We start from the raw sequence: 17,661 nt of genomic DNA on the forward strand, positions 1-17,661 counted from the left end.
TCAGATAGGCAGGGCATCTCGTTGCCTGATAGGCAACACGTTTTGCCCGCAAAACCACGCGTGCCATCTGGGTCAGCACTTCCGAAATGTGCACGATGCAAACATAGGCTATATGGACATTGGACCTTTTCATGAATGACTTGATAAGAAGAAGAAGAAAAAAAAAACCCCAAAGTTCTGTTCCCTCTAAATCTGAATCCTGCCGCCCTCATGAATCCGCCCTGGAAAAAGACAACTGGCGAAGACGTCCTTTGCAAAAAAGTTCCGTTCCCTCTAAATCTGAATCCTGCTGCGCTCATGAATCCGCCCTGGAAAAAGACAACTGGCGAAGACGTCCTTTGCAAATGTGTGACGGAATCCTCGGTCTAACGTCCGATGTGTCTTTGTGCTCAGACCCAATGTCGAAGGCTGTGGTGCACCAGCCCAGAGGGCGCCCAGAGGGGCTGCAGGACGCAGCACATGCCGTGGGCCGACGGCACCGATTGCTCCCCGGGAAAGGTAAACGCCATCCGGCAACAACTCCATGACAGCGGGAGAAAGAAACATCCGTGCGTTCGCCATCCGAGCCGCTTCCCCTCGGGTGGCGGTCAAAGACCAGCGGAGCCTCCCGTTTGGCCTCTTGTTCCGAGAAAGCGATTCGTGTGTCCTTGTTTCTCTCGCTCTCACTTTGATGCTTCTTTCCTCCTGCCTGTTTCTTTTTCTTTTCCCGACTTGGGCCAAAACTGTTCCCCTTCTTCTCCTCATGCAGCACTGCAAGCACGGGCTGTGCATCGCCAAAGAGCACGACGCCGCACCCGTGGAGGGCGCCTGGGGAGTCTGGAGTCCTTTCGCGAGCTGTTCTCGGACGTGCGGCGGCGGCATCAAGATTGCGGAGCGCGAATGCAACCGGCCCGTGTGAGCGCTTCTCTTCCTAGTCACGCATGCCCGCCGGATCTCGTCTCCGTCTTAGAGGAGATGCCGAAAGTCAATGATCGAACGACACTCAGGGAATTCTCGCCCGACGCTTTCGCTGATGGCCAATTTTCAAAGGCGGCCTCCCGGGAAAGTGGCTTGACTCTTGCCTGCTGCTTTTGTTGAAGTTGTCGTGATTAAGAGGCGACTATTCAAAATTGACATTCGGTATTTGAATTTGAAGTTGGAGCAAGTTTCACCGACTCGACATCGTGAAGTTTGCCGTTTGCCTTTTTGTCAACTTTTTTTTTTCATTTATGTTGAACGTTCGAGTGTACGCAGCAAGTTTCACCGACTCGACATCATGAAGTTTGCCTTTTTGTCAACTTTTTTTTTCATTTATGTTGAACGTTCGAGTGTACGGTGCGTAAGCCTGACCCCGAACCAACGGGCCCTCAGTTCACCCTCAGGGGTTCGAGAGACGCTATTGGGTTTGTACTTGATGTGCCCCCACCAGGCCAAGGAATGGAGGCGCGTACTGCGTCGGTCGGCGGATGAAGTTCCGTTCCTGTAACTCGGAGCCGTGCTCCAAGCAGAAGAGGGACTTCAGGGAGGAGCAGTGCGCCGTTTTCGACGGCAGGCATTTCAACATCAACGGCCTACCTCCGAATGTTCGCTGGGTGCCCAAATACAGCGGCGGTGAGTCTTGCGCAATACCTCCCGGAACCCCGTCTTCATTTCGAAAGAACGATCTAAGACGGATCTGTCTCGCCTTTTGTTCCCGCGCGCAGTTCTGATGAAGGACAGATGTAAGCTGTTCTGCAGGGTTGCGGGCAGCACGGCCTACTATCAACTCAGGGACCGGGTCACCGACGGCACGCCGTGTGGACCCGACACCAACGACATCTGCGTCCAAGGCTTGTGCAGGGTGCGCCGCTCGCTCGACGCTTGCGCTTCGCAACATCATACAGTGAGCCGAGGAGGCCCAAGCCGCGTTGGGTTACGGGGCCCTCGACCGTGGGCTGGCACTGGTTTTGGCGAGTGCCGGTGGCCGGATCCCCTTTTGCCGGAGCGAGCCCGCACATCATTGTAGTCATGAAAAAAGCCACTTCCGCGTGGTTCAGCGTAGCATCTCCATTGGGCTGCTACGGGGCAAAGGTCGCCTGGACCAGGTGACATATGTCAAGGGCCACACGCTCGATGCCCATTCGATGACCTTGCCTGAGTCCAAATTTGCTCAGCTCAAATCCCAGAGACGAGACACTCATGGGCCACTAAGTCAAACCTCTCTCGCCCTTGCGATTGACTGGCGAGCAGTCCACGGAGTAGCCCGTCTCTCATCCGGAGTCGCCGGGGCTGCCCGTGTTCTCCTGCACAGGAGAAGGCATGTTAAAAAAAAAAAAAAAAAAAAAGCCTATTTTCTAACGTGCACATTTGTCCTTGTCTCTTGGTTCGATCACATCGCCGAACAGCAAGCTGGCTGCGACCACGTCTTAAACTCCAAAGCCAGGAGAGACAAGTGCGGCGTGTGCGGCGGTGACAACTCTTCTTGTAAGACTGTGGCAAACACTTTCAACGTCGTACGCTACGGTAAGCGGTCGCGCGTCTGCGGGCCTCCATTTGCGCACGTGTTTGCCGTAGCGCTAGCGCTTGGCGTCATATCGACTCCTTTTCCATTCACGCGCAGGATACAATGAAGTGGTGCGGATACCCAGCGGTGCTACAAACGTCGATGTTCGTCAACACAGCTACTCAGGGAAACCAGAGGATGACAACTACCTCGGTAAGAAAGACTCGTCTTTGCTCACAAAGGCGATGATGTGCTCCTGGCAAACAACTGGGGGCAATTTGACAACGGAGGTGTATGTATTCTTGCGGTTGCAGTTAGCGCAAGTGTCGCTCTCACGACTTTGCATTAGACTGTACTGGTGTACCGTGCGTCATGTTGGATTCAAATCCTGTTACAAAAAAGCAATCACTGCCGTTCTACGCCACTGCAGACTACAGCCACGGGAATCCGATTCTTTTTATTTTTTTCCCCCCAGGGCCGCATTTTATGTGCCGACATCTTGCGTGTTATAGCGCGAGATCAAGTGCAAAGGACTGGCAATGTGTGTGTGCTGTTAGAATGAGAATGGTTGTTGTTTTTTTTCATTTGCGCCGTCATGCGTGCTTTGTCTGCGATCGTCCAGCTTTGAGTGAAAATGTATCAAGGAGTAGGCCGTGTTCGCATCCGCACGGACGTGGCAATTTTCTGGGACGGATCTCGTTGGCGCGGGCGTGCTTCAAGCGGTGCTCAGAGGTCCCTCGGACTACAGCGCTGTCAAGACCGACATGATTTCCGTGCGCATCGGGTGTGCGGTGAATGGATGCTCTCTTGCCGTTGCTGACATGCGATAATTTGAAGAGCGCTTCCGTGCGCATCGGGGGTGCGGTGTATTGATGCGTCTTGCCGTTGCTGACATGCGATAATTTGAAGAGCGCGCACCTCCGCAAAATCTCCAAACAGTCCACACGGAGCTTCGGAGGCTATTTGATTGCAGTGAAATGGGATCGAAGGAAGGCTTTCCGAGTCATATCATATGCGGAATGGTTGGGAAATTAAAGGCGGGAACTCGGATCCACAATCACGTTAGGCTGTAGGCTGAGTGAGCGCGGCGACCGGACTGTTTGGAACAACGGGAGCGGACACGCACGCACGGTTGCGGTACTTCTCCGGGAATGCGGGACTTCAGCTATTTGTTGCTAGTTGTCAAGTAAGCTCCTGCTTGCGTTTAACTTTGACAGGACGATATTCGTCCTGCAGTTGTATACTTGCGGAGCTCGTTTGGAAGGCAGAGGGACGAAGCGCCGCGTGTGACCACTCTTCCCGTGTCCCCGCAGCCATATCAAACAGCCGCGGAGAGTTCCTGCTGAATGGAGAGTTTGTGGTCAGCATGTTCAAAAGAGAAATCAAAGTGGGAAGCGCTGTCATCGAGTACAGCGGCTCCGATCACGTTATCGAGAGGATTAACTGCACTGAGCGCCTTGAAGAGGAGATCGTCGTCCAGGTAAAGTCCATTCCTTTCTAGCGAGATACGTACCGCTCTCTATTTTCAACTGCAAAGTGCTTTCCCCAAACATTTGTCGTTTTGTGACCCGGTGAATTGAAACCTGCCGCAAGGGTTGAGCTCCGAATGGACGTCGTCAATGCGGCATTGAGTCTGTTTTGTCTTGACGCTAGGTGCTGTCCGTAGGGAACCTTTACAACCCGGATGTCAGGTACTCCTTCAACATCCCCATCGAGGACCGACCCCAGCAGTTTTTCTGGGATGCCTACGGTCCGTGGCAGGACTGCAGCCGCCTGTGCCAAGGTGGGCGCTCGCAGACGACTTTCTGTGGGCCGGCGTTTGAATGACCGCAGGAAATGATGTGGCGAGAGGAACGGAGGGGCAGCGTAAAGGCGCGGAAGAACAAGGCCGAGCGAAACTCAGATTAGGAGCGACGAGTTGGCTCATCCCCATAGAACGCGTGGTGCAGGGGGAGCTGCCAGGGAGAGTGGCAGCTGTCGACATGAAGTCAGATGTGAACGGGCAGACGAAAAATGACGTCAGGAAAGTCAGGACTCCACACTTCCAAAATGTTGATATGCGCTCACTGTAAAAACGGGTGAAACTTCATTTTGATGCCAGGGCGAGTCCCAGCCTAGCGTATTTGGGGCCGCGTTGCGCATTCCGGTGCACCGATTTGCCTGGCCCCTGACTCATCCGATGAGTCGGTAACAGAAAGTCGTCTGCGGTCAAACTGAGCTCGTCGTCATTTTGCTGCCGCGCAAATGGGCTGGTTCAGCGTGTTTGTGAATTTGGTAGATGCGCTCCGCCCCACTGGGTCTTCCTGCCAACCCAAAGCCGTCCGCAATGTTGTATGACACATGCACGGCTGGCTACGTCATCAGCAAGGGGAAAGCCTGCAGTTTATCTGCCAATGTCACGCACGGACCACCGTGAGTCGAATTTTGTTTCTGCAACATCGAGCACGATGTACCCGGGCACACTGCGCTCCAACTGCCCAGATTTTTATGCAAACGAGGGACGCCTCTACGATTGTCTGGGGAAAAGACTATTTCCGTCCCGCAATGGGCCGCAAAACGGCTCGAGCGTCCCGGTGTGCCCAATTCTACTGCCACAAAGTCTCGCAAAATACCGAAAGAAAGAAAACTCCACCCAGGCGCACAATTCGACCGCGCTTTGCGTCAGACTCGCGCTCGGAACGATAATCGGGCCGTCGATGTGAGTCAGTTGTCGGGATGCGCGGCGTCCATCCAGCTGACCGACTGCTGCCATCTTCCCAGGAGAGAAGAAGAGAAAGGTTCTCTGTAGCAGAGAGTCCGACCGGGTGGTGGTGTCGGACCAGAGGTGTCACGGTATACCGAGACCTGCGCTGATCCCTGAGGCCTGCAACACAGACTGTGAACTGAGGTCGGTGTGATCGGTTTACCCCATTTTCGGTCGTCCGCGTCACGATTCACATGTTGATTACGAGTGGTGCTAACTCTTGTCGTCTGTGCGAATGAAGGTGGCATGTGGCTCGAAAGAGTGAATGCACAGCTCAGTGCGGTGTTGGATTTCGCACCCTGGACATATTCTGTTCCAAAATGAGCCTCACTGATGGAAAGATCCAAAAGGTTGATGATCGCTATTGCAGTGGGCAGCGCAAACCCGAGGACAAGGAAGTTTGTCACGGAGATTGTAATCCTGGAGGCTGGGAGTACTCGTCCTGGTCAGAGGTGAAACTGAGAAGGTGGTCGAAAGTCCAATTGAATCCGAAATTTGGTTTCACGTTTCCTCTCGTCGATCTGTCTGTCGCGCAGTGCTCAAAGAGTTGCGGGGGGGGCCCCCGCCGAAGAGGAGCGGTGTGTCGAAAGGCGGCCGAGGCCGAGGGCGATGACAGCAAGTGCAGTCATCGGGACAAGTTGGCCGTCCAACCCTGCAATGAGTTCCTCTGTCCTCAATGGAAGACTGGAGACTGGTCGGAGGTTCGTTCGATAGTTAGCGACACGATGGCACTTGCGGGTTTTCGGGGCCTGTGGTCACGGGGCGTCAGGGGACCGTGTGGGCAAGAAAAGGAATGAATCGCTTTGAGCTTCACCGCTTCAATTTTGGAAACTGTTTTCAAAGAACCCCTGTCAGTCATGGGCACTGAGGATCGTCGTCATCGTTTTTGTTCCGTGCCCATTTCGAGGGTTAACTCGAGATCAAGGCTGGAAGTCAGCACAGAAACTTGGATGACGGTCACACGAGATTTATCCATACATGCGAGCTTGGGAAGTTTGGAGTCGAGGCTGTATTTCGCGGTAAAAAGTCATTTGGCTGCAATCAGCTCACGCAACGGCCAATCGTGTTCACATCACGGTCTCCAATAAGGTGATGACATCGTGAGCCTTTCCAGGAGAGTGACCTTATATTCCGAAGACCGGGTTTCAATGAAGTAGGCTGATCTGAGGGATTTGCCATTGGAAAGATCCTAGTCCTTCACTGCCCGCTGCACACGTTACACATTGTGCACCAAGAAGCTTGAAAAGCTGTGCTTGACGTTGCAGAAATATTTGTCAACTCCCACGCGGGTGCCCTCCAAATCCAACCAACGACAGGGTACTACGCGTACGCCTCTCCCGACACGCTATTTGTACATGCGCGTATTATTTGTCCAGAGGAAAAAGCGCACTTGCTTTCAATGTCAACACCGTCAAGTGGATGTTCTCGTGAGCTGAATGACTGACATCATCTTGCACGTATTCAGCATGTGGCGCCTCTAATCATCAAGGGATCTCGCTTGCAGTGCCTGGTAACGTGCGGCAAAGGCTACAAGCACCGGCCCACTTGGTGTCAGTTTGGTGAGGACCGTCTAGATGACCGCTTCTGCGGGTCAACGAAGCCCGAGTCAGTGCAGACGTGTCAGCAGCAGGAATGCGCCGCCTGGCAGGTCGGACCTTGGGGACAGGTAAGGCCCGCTGAAGATTCTCCTTTTCGTCACGCAGAACAGATGAGCACAAAGCAAATTGTTTGACCCCATTTCCCCCTCGAGGTATATTTGAAGCTGTTTAATGAAGCACGGTCAAATGGTTGCCGAAGTTCTCTGCCAAACAAGTTTGAGCCTTTTTGCTTGAGGCCAGCGAGGCGGAAGAGAGTGGCGAGAGAGAGCCGCCGAGTCGCTTACTGTCGTCAGTTCAATGTTTCTGAAGCAGGCTTTTCAGGTGTTGTTTCCCTGAGATTCGTGTCTTCCTGCCTTTCACTTCAGATTGCCTTTCATGGAAGTCATCACGTTGTCTTTCCCGATGCTGACTTCTTGTTTTCAACCGCTGCGGTCGGCTCCGATGTCTTCCGCTTGCCTTTCTTTTGCTTTCCTCCACTCTCACGCTTTTTCCCTTTCGTCTTTTGAACCCAGTGCACGACCTCGTGTGGGCTCGGGTACCAGATGCGAGCTGTCAAGTGTGTGGTCGGATCTTATGGCGCGGTCATGGAAGACACCGAATGTAATGCTGCCACCCGGCCCACTGACACCCAGGTAAGGGCGGGGAAGTCTTTTGACCTCCTTTTCGTCACGTTTGTCGACTGATTCAAAGCCACGGATACATCGTGCGTGCAATGTCCCCTCGTATGACGGCCGCTTAAAAATGTCGACACCCGTCCCTGCAATGCTCGTTTTCAATGAAAAAGAGTTGGACATAAAACGTTCTTCCGTCACGATACACGAGGCAATAATGAGTTGCACTTGTGACACTCTGGTCGGAATCAACGCGGTCTCCCGTAAATTCCGAAGATGTCTTTTGTTACAATCACAAACGGGCACAGAGCAAGGGGACGCGACGAAGCGACTCTACTCAGTGTTGCAACAAATGGAGTCCCCGCGTCGACGCCTCATTCCAACATTTGAGTGTGCCGGTTATCGGCTCCAACAGAACACGTCCATGTCGTTCGGTCACTGGACCGCAGCCGTCGATGGCAGACCCGCGGCCGGCCTGTCGGCCAAGTGTCGGCCTGGAAAACTTTCGGACCAATTGACTTTTCAATGAACAAAATTTGCCCGATGCCTCACTCGCCGACAACAAATGTCCCCGTGACTTCTCCTTGAGTCATCTATCACCTCACCGCGGTTGTGGGGTTTGTGTGGCCCACTGATTGTAGGAGCTAAGTTATCACCAGCCTTTATTGCCACCCCGGGGCAAGTTACAAGTGCACGGTCCCATGCACAGTCGTCATGATTTCAAGGTTCAACGTGGGGGACCAGACAAAGCGCAGCTTCAAACCACCTCGAATTGAAGGCAAGATTTGGCCGGGCCCTGACTATTGGTTGCGCCGAGGCACCAAACGGCAGCTCCGAGTACTCATCCTTTGTGAAGTCCTTGCAGAGAACACTGCTGCTGGAGTGAGAACTGGAAGCCCCTGATTAGGAGGAAGCCCCTCCCCCACCCTCCCACCTCCGCTGTAACCCAAGTGTTTTCTGACCGTTTCTCCGTGTCCGCTCACCGCGTGCCTGCGGCCGCTTTGGATGCGGCGGTGAGAGTGGAATGCCAAGCCTGCGAGATTTGACTAAGGCTCTCATTCGGAAAGACTGGGGTCAGAGGGCACGGCGGGGCACGGGAGGGGAAAAGGGAAAAGGGCGGAAGGTTAGGGGGACGAGGGGGCGGACAAAGGGTGGAGCTTTGAAGCACGCCAGCGTGGGCATTGGCCCCCTGAATACCACTCCACTCTGACCTGTTATGACAGGGATCAGGGCTTTATGCTGAGTGGCTTACTGCCACAATCCATAGTTTGAACTGATCGGGAGATGCGGCTCACGTTGTTTTGCTAAGCGAGCGCGGGCCGATGGGAAAACGTCGCCGCTCTCAAACAGCGGCATACCGACCGCCGTGAGTTCGTCGCGAGCGTTTCATCTCCGAACATCGGCCCGCTTCACGACAGCGCGCGCGTATGCTTGTCGTTCCGCAGGACTGCGAAGTGGCCCAGTGTCCAGCCGGCCAGATCGTCCCCCACGGGACCAAAGTCCCGTCCCATCAAGGCCACAAAACCCAGTGGCGCTTTGGTTCGTGGACCCAGGTTGGTGATCACGAGCATTCCATTGGGTCCTTGCATTTTTTCCTCCACCGCCTTCTCCTCTTTCCAATAGTGCAGCGCGACCTGCGGCAAAGGGACCCGCATGCGTTATGTCAGTTGTCGCGACAATCACGGCGGCGTGGCAGATGAGTCGGCGTGCGCCGGCCTCCCCAAACCTCCCGCCAGAGAGGCCTGCTCCGTTGCTGCGTGCGGACAGTGGAAAGTGTTGGAGTGGACCGTGGTAAGAAAAAAAACACGATGACGCCTCCTTCCTCCAACACGCAATCAATCGGAGAACATTTCGGGACACTTTTTTGTCTCTGTGAATGCGCCGCGTGTTTCTTTGCATGTCGGTCGTTAATTGCAATTCCTGATGCCGTGCCGTTGTTAGTGCTCAGTCAGCTGCGGTCAGGGGAAGACGACGCGCCGAGTGCTCTGCGTCAACTTCGGCGACCAAGAAGTGAACGCCGGCGAGTGCGACCCGGACGAGCGGCCGAGCGCCGAGCAGGACTGCGCCGCCTCGCCATGCCCGTCCCACTCCGGCGATTCCAGACTGCTTCCATCCTCGCCAAACGGCGGCGTTCGCAACGTCATTCCTCAAAGCCAATCCCAGCAATGGCGGACGGGTCCCTGGGGCGCGGTGAGCCAAACGTTCGCAAGAATGCCGAGCCAGACCAGAAAAGCGTTGCCGAGCGCGCGCTCAGGCCACGTGATTAGTCCCAGGGGGAGGGGGGTGCCGGCTTGACAAAAGGGTTTGAGCGCACGTGCTCAAGGAGGCGTGCTCGGTGACCACGCCGACTGTTTATCCAAAACGTTTTTGGCCGTTGGAGACTTTGTCTGACCCGGAAGTCAAAAAACGGGCTGTCATCGTCAATTGGCTCATGCATCGTCAGCGTAGGTTCGAGAGCCAGACAAATTGCGGCCACCCGAAGAACCGAATGAATGGTGAGCCGCTTTGAATAGCACGTTGCGATTGCTTTGAGGAGAGCTTCGATATGCGACCGTACTTGCGCTCTCCTCCCCATTCCTGTAACGTGCCATTTCTTGGACGTCTTTTTCTTCTTGTCATTTCCACGCAAATTTGGGTGCAATGCGAACATGCGCTACGCATCGTCCACTTCATTTTTGACTTGATTCATTGGATAACAAAGTTTCAGTGGATTTCTTAACGATCCGACAAAATGGAAACGTGTCATCAGACGTTCTCCTGTGGCAACGAGAGAAAAAAAAAAAACTCCCTTCACTTTGAAAACACACGATGACAATCGAGACCTGAGCATGTCTTTACTGCTCTGTGAGCCTGCTTACTTCAGGACCTTCCAGTAGATTCTTCTTTTTCGAAAAAGAAAAGCCACAACAAAGTAAGGAAAAAAAGAAAGTGGCCTTTGATGATCTCTGAATTGAGGCTGAGGTCTCGCTGAAATTTTGGGTGACTTTTGGAGACACGACTGGGACTCGTATCACTTGAGAGATTTTGACCTCAAAGCAAAACATTGCGTCGCTTTTCCAGCACGGTGACGTCTCTGCCTGGATGTGGCGCAAAATGTGTGATAAGCCGTTTGACGGCGGGGGGGCTCTCTCTCTCTCTCTCTCTCTCTCTCTCTCTCTCTCTCTCTCTCTCGCCTTGATCTCTCGAACACCGGCGATAACAGGGCCGTATTTGTTTTGTGCCGGCTTGACAAAAGGGTTTGAGCGCACGTGCTCAAGGAGGCGTGCTCGGTGACCACGCCGACTGTTTATCCAAAACGTTTTTGGCCGTTGGAGACTTTGTCTGACCCGGAAGTCAAAAAACGGGCTGTCATCGTCAATTGGCTCATGCGTCGTCAGCGTAGGTTCGAGAGCCAGACAAATTGCGGCCACCCGAAGAACCGAATGAATGGTGAGCCGCTTTGAATAGCACGTTGCGATTGCTTTGAGGAGAGCTTCGATATGCGACCGTACTTGCGCTCTCCTCCCCATTCCTGTAACGTGCCATTTCTTGGACGTCTTTTTCTTCTTGTCATTTCCACGCAAATTTGGGTGCAATGCGAACATGCGCTACGCATCGTCCACTTCATTTTTGACTTGATTCATTGGATAACAAAGTTTCAGTGGATTTCTTAACGATCCGACAAAATGGAAACGTGTCATCAGACGTTCTCCTGTGGCAACGAGAGAAAAAAAAAAACTCCCTTCACTTTGAAAACACACGATGACAATCGAGACCTGAGCATGTCTTTACTGCTCTGTGAGCCTGCTTACTTCAGGACCTTCCAGTAGATTCTTCTTTTTCGAAAAAGAAAAGCCACAACAAAGTAAGGAAAAAAAGAAAGTGGCCTTTGATGATCTCTGAATTGAGGCTGAGGTCTCGCTGAAATTTTGGGTGACTTTTGGAGACACGACTGGGACTCGTATCACTTGAGAGATTTTGACCTCAAAGCAAAACATTGCGTCGCTTTTCCAGCACGGTGACGTCTCTGCCTGGATGTGGCGCAAAATGTGTGAGAAGCCGTTTGACGGCGGGTGACCTCTCTCTCTCTCTCTCTCTCTCTCTCTCTCTCTCTCTCTCTCTCTCTCTCTCTCTCTCTCGCTCTCTCTCTGCGTCTTTGACACCGCAGTGCTCCAGCACGTGCGCGGGAGGCTTTCAGCGGCGGGTGGTAGTGTGCCAGGACGAGAACGGCTACCCCGCCAACAGCTGCGAGGATCACAGCCGGCCCAGTGAGCAGCGATCCTGCGAGTCGGGCCCATGTCCGCAGTGGATCCATGGCAGCTGGGGAGAGGTAAGGCAGACAGACGCAGCTTTACTGGTGTTAAAGGGGCCCAGTGGGAAAACCAAACTTTGGCCACGCTTATGTTTGGATAATTACTTGGACTGTTTGCGAAGGTTGCATGAGAAAAAGGACATCCGAAAATACCTGAAGCTCAACGTCGCATTCTTTGTGATTCCCACGGGACGGCGTGCCGCTTTGGCTTTTGCTTTGTTTTTTCGAAACGGCTTTTTTGACGCGCCGTCTCCCGGCTCCGCCCTCAGTGCACCAAACCGTGCGGAGGCGGCATCAAGACCAGACTGGTGGTATGTCAACGTCCCAACGGCGAGCGTTTCAACGATCTGAGCTGCGAGATCCACGACAAGCCGCCGGACCGGGAGCGCTGCAACACTCGGCCGTGCCCATCTAGCCCCCGCTGGAGCGCCGACCCGTGGGGCTCGCTACGCTCATGATCGTTATGATACTCCACACCTTGCTTGTTTTTTTGTTTTCGTTTTGTTTTGTTTGTTTGTTTTCAAACCGGCCGTGACACTCTGTCACAGGCGGTCTTTTGCAGCGGGGAAAAGAAAGCGTACGCTCCTCAGACGTGAACTCCCCGCCGCCGTTTTCTCGAGACATTTGGAAAATCCATTTCTGTCCTGTCCCGCAGTTTGCCGGAGACAGTCGATCCCAACAGAGCGCTTCCGTGACAGCTGTGGCCAGAAGAGCCTTCTTTTCTCTCGTGACTGTCAACCAGGAGTCGGGCTGAAAAACATCAGGATCCAAATCTTGTTTGCGATACATAATTTATTGAGATTTTTTAATTTCTTTCCGTGTTTATCATTTGTACGTAGCACAAAGTTGAAAAGCGATTTCTTTTGTCTTTGCTCTTTGTATCGGAACGTCGGCAATTGTTCATGTGCAAATACCGAGCGAGGTTGTTGCGTATCGCGACCGCACGGCGCGATGCGAGCCACGCTGGTTTCTTCTCCAAAGACCGAGAGAAACGGCCCCTCGTCTGGACGCGCGGCGCCTCATCTGACATTCGGAGGGCCCGATTCGCGTCTCAGACGGAACTTCATTGGTGCTGTGTGCCAGAAGGACTTTTTGCTTCAGTACTGCAAATGCCAAACCGAATGATGGAGTTTGTCTGAAGGCCCGCGTGCTTCGGTGTAGAACGAATGGGCGAATGTGGACGCTCGATTTGACAGTCGCGGACTGACTTTTCTCCTGCCGTTGTCGTCAGCAGCGTTGCGGCCATCTGCTCTTGCACGTCTGTAAGGCGGCGCGAGCGAGAGCAGTGGCACCGGCGCCGTGAAACAAATGGCGTCTGGTTGGGCCCTTTTTGTGCTTCCGAGTGCGCGCGGCTATTCGCGACGCCGTGATCCGTGCTTCCGCGACCAAAAGGTGGAGCTTCTTTCTCAAACTCCACGCTCTGCTTCAAAGGTGCTCCGAGTGTCTCCGTGCCAGTTTGTGCTTTTTGTACACTGCTCCCAACAATACCTCACCTGGAAACCAGCACAAACTCATCTTGCCGTTTTAAAGTCCGATCGCTAACCCGCAATGGTGCTCTGAGCAAACACGGGAGATTTCAGATCTGAGATCTGAAACAAACATTTGCAACGTTTCCAACGGGTAGCTGTTTTTTTTTTGGGGGGGGGGGGTTAGTGAGCACATTTTGTCACGTAAATGTGATGAATTGAGTGTCAAAGAGGTGCAAAGTGTGTCACTCATCATGTTGACGTGTCTTTGAATGTCACTCAAACAAGGGCCTGTCGGAAGGCGCCCTTCTCTTGTTTTGTACGCCGAGCTCGTAACTGTTGAGCCAAGCGAGTGTGCCTACCTCAGTCTCCTCCGCTGCCGCCTCACCTTTGTCTCCTTTGCCCGGCAGGGGGCTTTGTTTGGCAGCCTGACCAGTGCAGCTGATGGCCTCCGACGCAAAATGTTCGTTTGGGTCATTTCCCACGTTTTGGCCCGTGGCGGCCGGTGAGAGGCGATCGCCTCGGTGCTTTTGCCTGCGGCCCACCCGGTTGCCCGCTCCCGTTCACAAATGTCCCACGGGAGCGCCAGGCCTCCCTTTCAGGGCCCGTTAACGCGGCGGCGGCGGCTCCATTTCCCACGTGCTCAGCTGCCAATGAGCCATTCGCCGCAGGTCCAACGCAATATGAGCGCGCGTCGCCGAAATACGTCTGCCGGATCCAATCGACTTTTGACTCTTGCGCTGCAGAAACGAGCGCCCGCTTTGTCTCTTCGCCACAAACGGCGAGATTAGTCTTTTTGTTGTTGTTGCTGCCGTCGTCTTCTTTGCCGAGAAGCGTTTCCTGTATATTTAAGTCATGACATGTATTTATTGTCACTTCATTAAAACGCTGTGTAAATATGGACTTTTTTTGGAATGGATTTGTTCCATTTCTGTTCACTTCCCCCGAATTTGACAATGAAAGCGAAGTCGGGCTCACGTTTGAGGCTTCTTGTTCTTGTCCATTCACGCGGACGCAAGTGGCAGGTCAGAAGTCACATGACATGCGAGCGGAGGTGTGCACCGTTTCACGTCTGGCTTCGGACAGAAGCTTTGCCGCTCAAATAGCCGGCCGGCTCTCCCCTCGCCGTCGACTGAATGGCGTGAATGTTTTTCCTGAATGAATACGCACAACCCACTGAGCAATGTCGCTGTTATTTTAGGCGCCCGGTCGGGGCCTCCGCTGACCCCTCCGAGCCATCCCGTATTTGGCCGTATGCTGCCGCCGCTGCCGCGGCGCCGTTCAAAGCTCTTCCCGTCAAGGTAAATATTTACTGTGCTGCGAATGCCCATTTTCTGGATGCTTGGCAATGTGGGCTGCGCTAGCAGGCCGCTGCTGTCCTTTTCTGCTCTCCGTCGCCCCCCCCCCCCCCCCCTACTCTCATGCCGCTTGATGACAATGTTCAAATGTGTTGGCCGGTGGGAACGACGAGAACGGAGCGGCCCGTCAGCGAGACAATGCCGTGCCGTATTGGCAGGGTCGGGGATCACGTTTGATCTCGAGGGGTGGTGATAGGGGGGGCTTCCCTGTCCTCCCCATCAGCGTAGATTGGAGGGGGGGCATGCGCCCCCGCCCTTCAAGATCTGGCTCCATTCAAACTAGGCAGAGGCTTCGAGCACGTGAAGAGGGTTTGCATTCAAGGAGGAACTGCGCGCTTTTCAAAATGAGCCTGCTGCGATCCGGTTTGCCTGTCGTGAGTCGGTGCGGGTCGCCCCCGAGAAGCTCATAATGCCTGCACGGGGCCGCTCGTTTACTGTTGCCGCACGTGATGTTTCAATTTGGCCCGGTGTTTGTGAGAGCATCTCAGTCCAGCGCGACGGCGAGAAAGGAGAGAAAACATAAGCGAGGACCCAGATTGGAAAAACATTCCACTTTGAGCGGCGACATCTGAAATAGCCATCATGTGCATTGGCCGGTCGTCTTCAACGAAGAAGAAAATATCGCTCGGCCTCCTTTTCTGACTCGACGCGCGGGTCCACATGGGACCGAAATGGTCGCCTTCGCCTCTGGCCATATTTGTACTTTTCGTGTCGCAAAAGAGTTCGTTCTCAGGAGCAAGAGCGAACAACCTTTCCTATGAGATCGATGGCTCAACGCATGGGGCGGGTCAACCTTCCCGAAAATTCGATCAGCCCTTCCGTTGCCGAATGAAGTCCGACTGGGTCAAAAGGTCACATGCCGGCGTCCCTGCCCGGCGCATGATGTGGCCGCGCGAGACGGCTGCAGTTCATGCTGAGCCGCGTACCCGTTCAACTCGGAGCCTGTCGCTTCCCATCCATCCCCCCGATCCTCTCCCGCGGCCCCCGGGATGAGCCGAGCCCCGTCCGGCCCCTTTCCGCACCCAACTTCTCAGCCCTCCCCCTGCACGCCGCGCGCAGGCGCACCAGTGTCTGCCTGTCACAACAAATTAGGCTTTGGGTGACTCGGTCGACATGGAAGTGAACGAAAGTTCCGCCGGGGTGATCCGTCCTAAAATCACGCAGGGATCCCTGACGCTGACGATAGACGTCGATTCCAAACATGACCTCCCCCCCAACTCTCTTTTCTCCATTTCTCTCGCAGCGCTCAGCCTGTCGCGTTGCAAACGCTGCGCCTCTTTGACCAGCTCGAGCCTCCGCCTTGAGGAGGGCAAGTGGCAGCTCATGCGCCCAAAAACTTTGGGGCGGGGGGCGGGCGAGCGGGGATGCTCCCGACGGTCGTCCCAAGTGGAAGACTCGTGTCGGCCTCCTTCACAAAACGCTCCCAAGTCGAAAGGAAATCGCGTCCGGGGCCATGAAGGTGGCCCATCTGTGTCCTGCGAATGGCCGACGAGCGGTCCGGGATAACGTTCGCCGGCACGGGCTTGGGCTCGCCCGTTCCCTCGCCGAGGACGAGCCGGGCGGCAAAGGGGTCGGTACGCATGTCGGCCTCCTCAGGCGGCCACCAAACTATTTGAAACGGCTCTCGGTCTGATACGGCGCCGTTCTGCACCGACGCAGACCACGTGTACATTTAGCCCCAAAAAGGATTGATCGGTTTGACCTTGGCCACACTTTCATCGTCCCTGGGACACCTCCACGAAAGGCAGCCATCTCGCGACCTCTGCGTCCCTCGTCCTCGACACATAATTTTCCCGCCAGACGCACAGTTGCAAATAATGTGCGTTTTTGGCACACAAGGAAATTTCTCAGTCAAAAAAACAAACAAAAAAAAAACGACGGTTAATGTTTTTTTTCCAGCAACAGTCGCAGTTTGACAGTCGCCGCCATTGTTGTTTTGATCTAGTGTCAAGTCGCGTGACGAAATTTCCGTTCTCGCGAGACGAGATTGGCGAGATCGGCCTTCACCGAGCGGAAAGCAGACGATTGCCAAGTTGTGTCACGTTAAGTAAAGTGTTGCGATCAAGTAGTGAGAAACGTTTACTGCGGAGATATCACCGAGGAAGCAGGTAAAGTTGGATAGTTTTTTGCGATAATAATCTTGTATGCCTGAATTTTTAACATTTTTGCAGCGTTTGTTTATAAGATATAAACCTATTATCAATGTATATTGTTGTTGTTTGTGTTATTATCATATGCAATTGAATAAGCAGACCATTTCAGATTTCGAAATTTGGGACTCTCTAAATGCGTCATGGGACTAATAGTTTTCTGATCAGCGAGTCCCGCAGGACTCGCAGGGATCAAACTGGAAAATTAGCACTGCAAAGGACCTCACACGACGGTACTTGAGACTGTTTCTTTTCGCTCCTTTGAAGAGAAAAGCGTCGGTTCCCCCAGGTCAGGACCGACTTCAAGTATCAAGTACAACTTTATTGTCAAATGTACACACAGCACAGATGATCAAGTTCGAGAAGACCGATGCCCTTCTTTGCCACCACCACGTCTCTTTTTCAACCGCTCGCGTGTGCGCGTCGTCTTTTTTGCCAATTTCCCCCACTGGCCAGAAGGCTTTCGAGCACAGGAACACATCTGTACCTCAGACATCAGAAAGGATGTGCGTCTTTGCGCTGCAGCCGCAGGGCAGGAATGAGGCCGGGAGGAAATGATATTCCCCACCCCACCGGCCTGATAAGACATGCAGGTTGCATTTGCTTCCATCGCGCGGGTTACATACGACTGAAATGTATGATTGGAATTGCTAGTCTCCAAATAGTTTTTTTGTTATTCAGAGTTCTGAACAGCATCTGTTGAGAAAAAACAACAAAAAGGTGATTGAACGCGTAAACCAGAAGAAGCGAGGCAAAACAAATCCTTGTGTCCAATGAATGTCTGCGCTCACTACTGAAAATAAATTCAATGAGGAAGACAGGGCAGTGGACGTCGTAGTGCTGGTGAGCGGCCGACACTGGCAATGCCATGCCGCGTTGCGGCACGAGTACCGGTTGCCGTTCTTTCTTCATTCGGCAGCCACCCCGGCGGCTCCTTCTTCGCTTGGTCAGTCGATTTTCTTTTCAAAAACCACCCTCGCCCG

At 53.7% G+C, this 17,661-nt stretch overlaps 1 protein-coding gene across 1 annotated transcript in view; it reads left to right on the top strand.

Moving 5' to 3' along the window:
* The window catches only part of adamts9 (ADAM metallopeptidase with thrombospondin type 1 motif, 9), a 25,491-nt gene extending 12,265 nt beyond the window's left edge, over window positions 1-13,226 (top strand). Inside the window, exons 15-28 of the mRNA XM_019881257.1 lie at window positions 2,364-2,481; window positions 2,579-2,674; window positions 3,775-3,941; window positions 4,115-4,244; window positions 5,222-5,348; window positions 5,446-5,656; window positions 5,741-5,905; window positions 6,709-6,870; window positions 7,315-7,434; window positions 8,859-8,966; window positions 9,037-9,204; window positions 9,355-9,603; window positions 11,561-11,722; window positions 11,974-13,226. Of these exons, the coding sequence (XP_019736816.1) occupies window positions 2,364-2,481; window positions 2,579-2,674; window positions 3,775-3,941; window positions 4,115-4,244; window positions 5,222-5,348; window positions 5,446-5,656; window positions 5,741-5,905; window positions 6,709-6,870; window positions 7,315-7,434; window positions 8,859-8,966; window positions 9,037-9,204; window positions 9,355-9,603; window positions 11,561-11,722; window positions 11,974-12,162 (2,172 nt within the window). The 3' untranslated portion in view covers window positions 12,163-13,226. The remainder of the gene's footprint in view (window positions 1-2,363; window positions 2,482-2,578; window positions 2,675-3,774; window positions 3,942-4,114; window positions 4,245-5,221; window positions 5,349-5,445; window positions 5,657-5,740; window positions 5,906-6,708; window positions 6,871-7,314; window positions 7,435-8,858; window positions 8,967-9,036; window positions 9,205-9,354; window positions 9,604-11,560; window positions 11,723-11,973) is intronic.
* Window positions 13,227-17,661: the final 4,435 nt, after the last annotated feature.

This window comes from Hippocampus comes, unplaced genomic scaffold (genome assembly GCF_001891065.2).
Source record: "Hippocampus comes isolate QL1 unplaced genomic scaffold, H_comes_QL1_v1.1 scaffold68, whole genome shotgun sequence".
Lineage (NCBI taxonomy): Eukaryota > Metazoa > Chordata > Actinopteri > Syngnathiformes > Syngnathidae > Hippocampus > Hippocampus comes.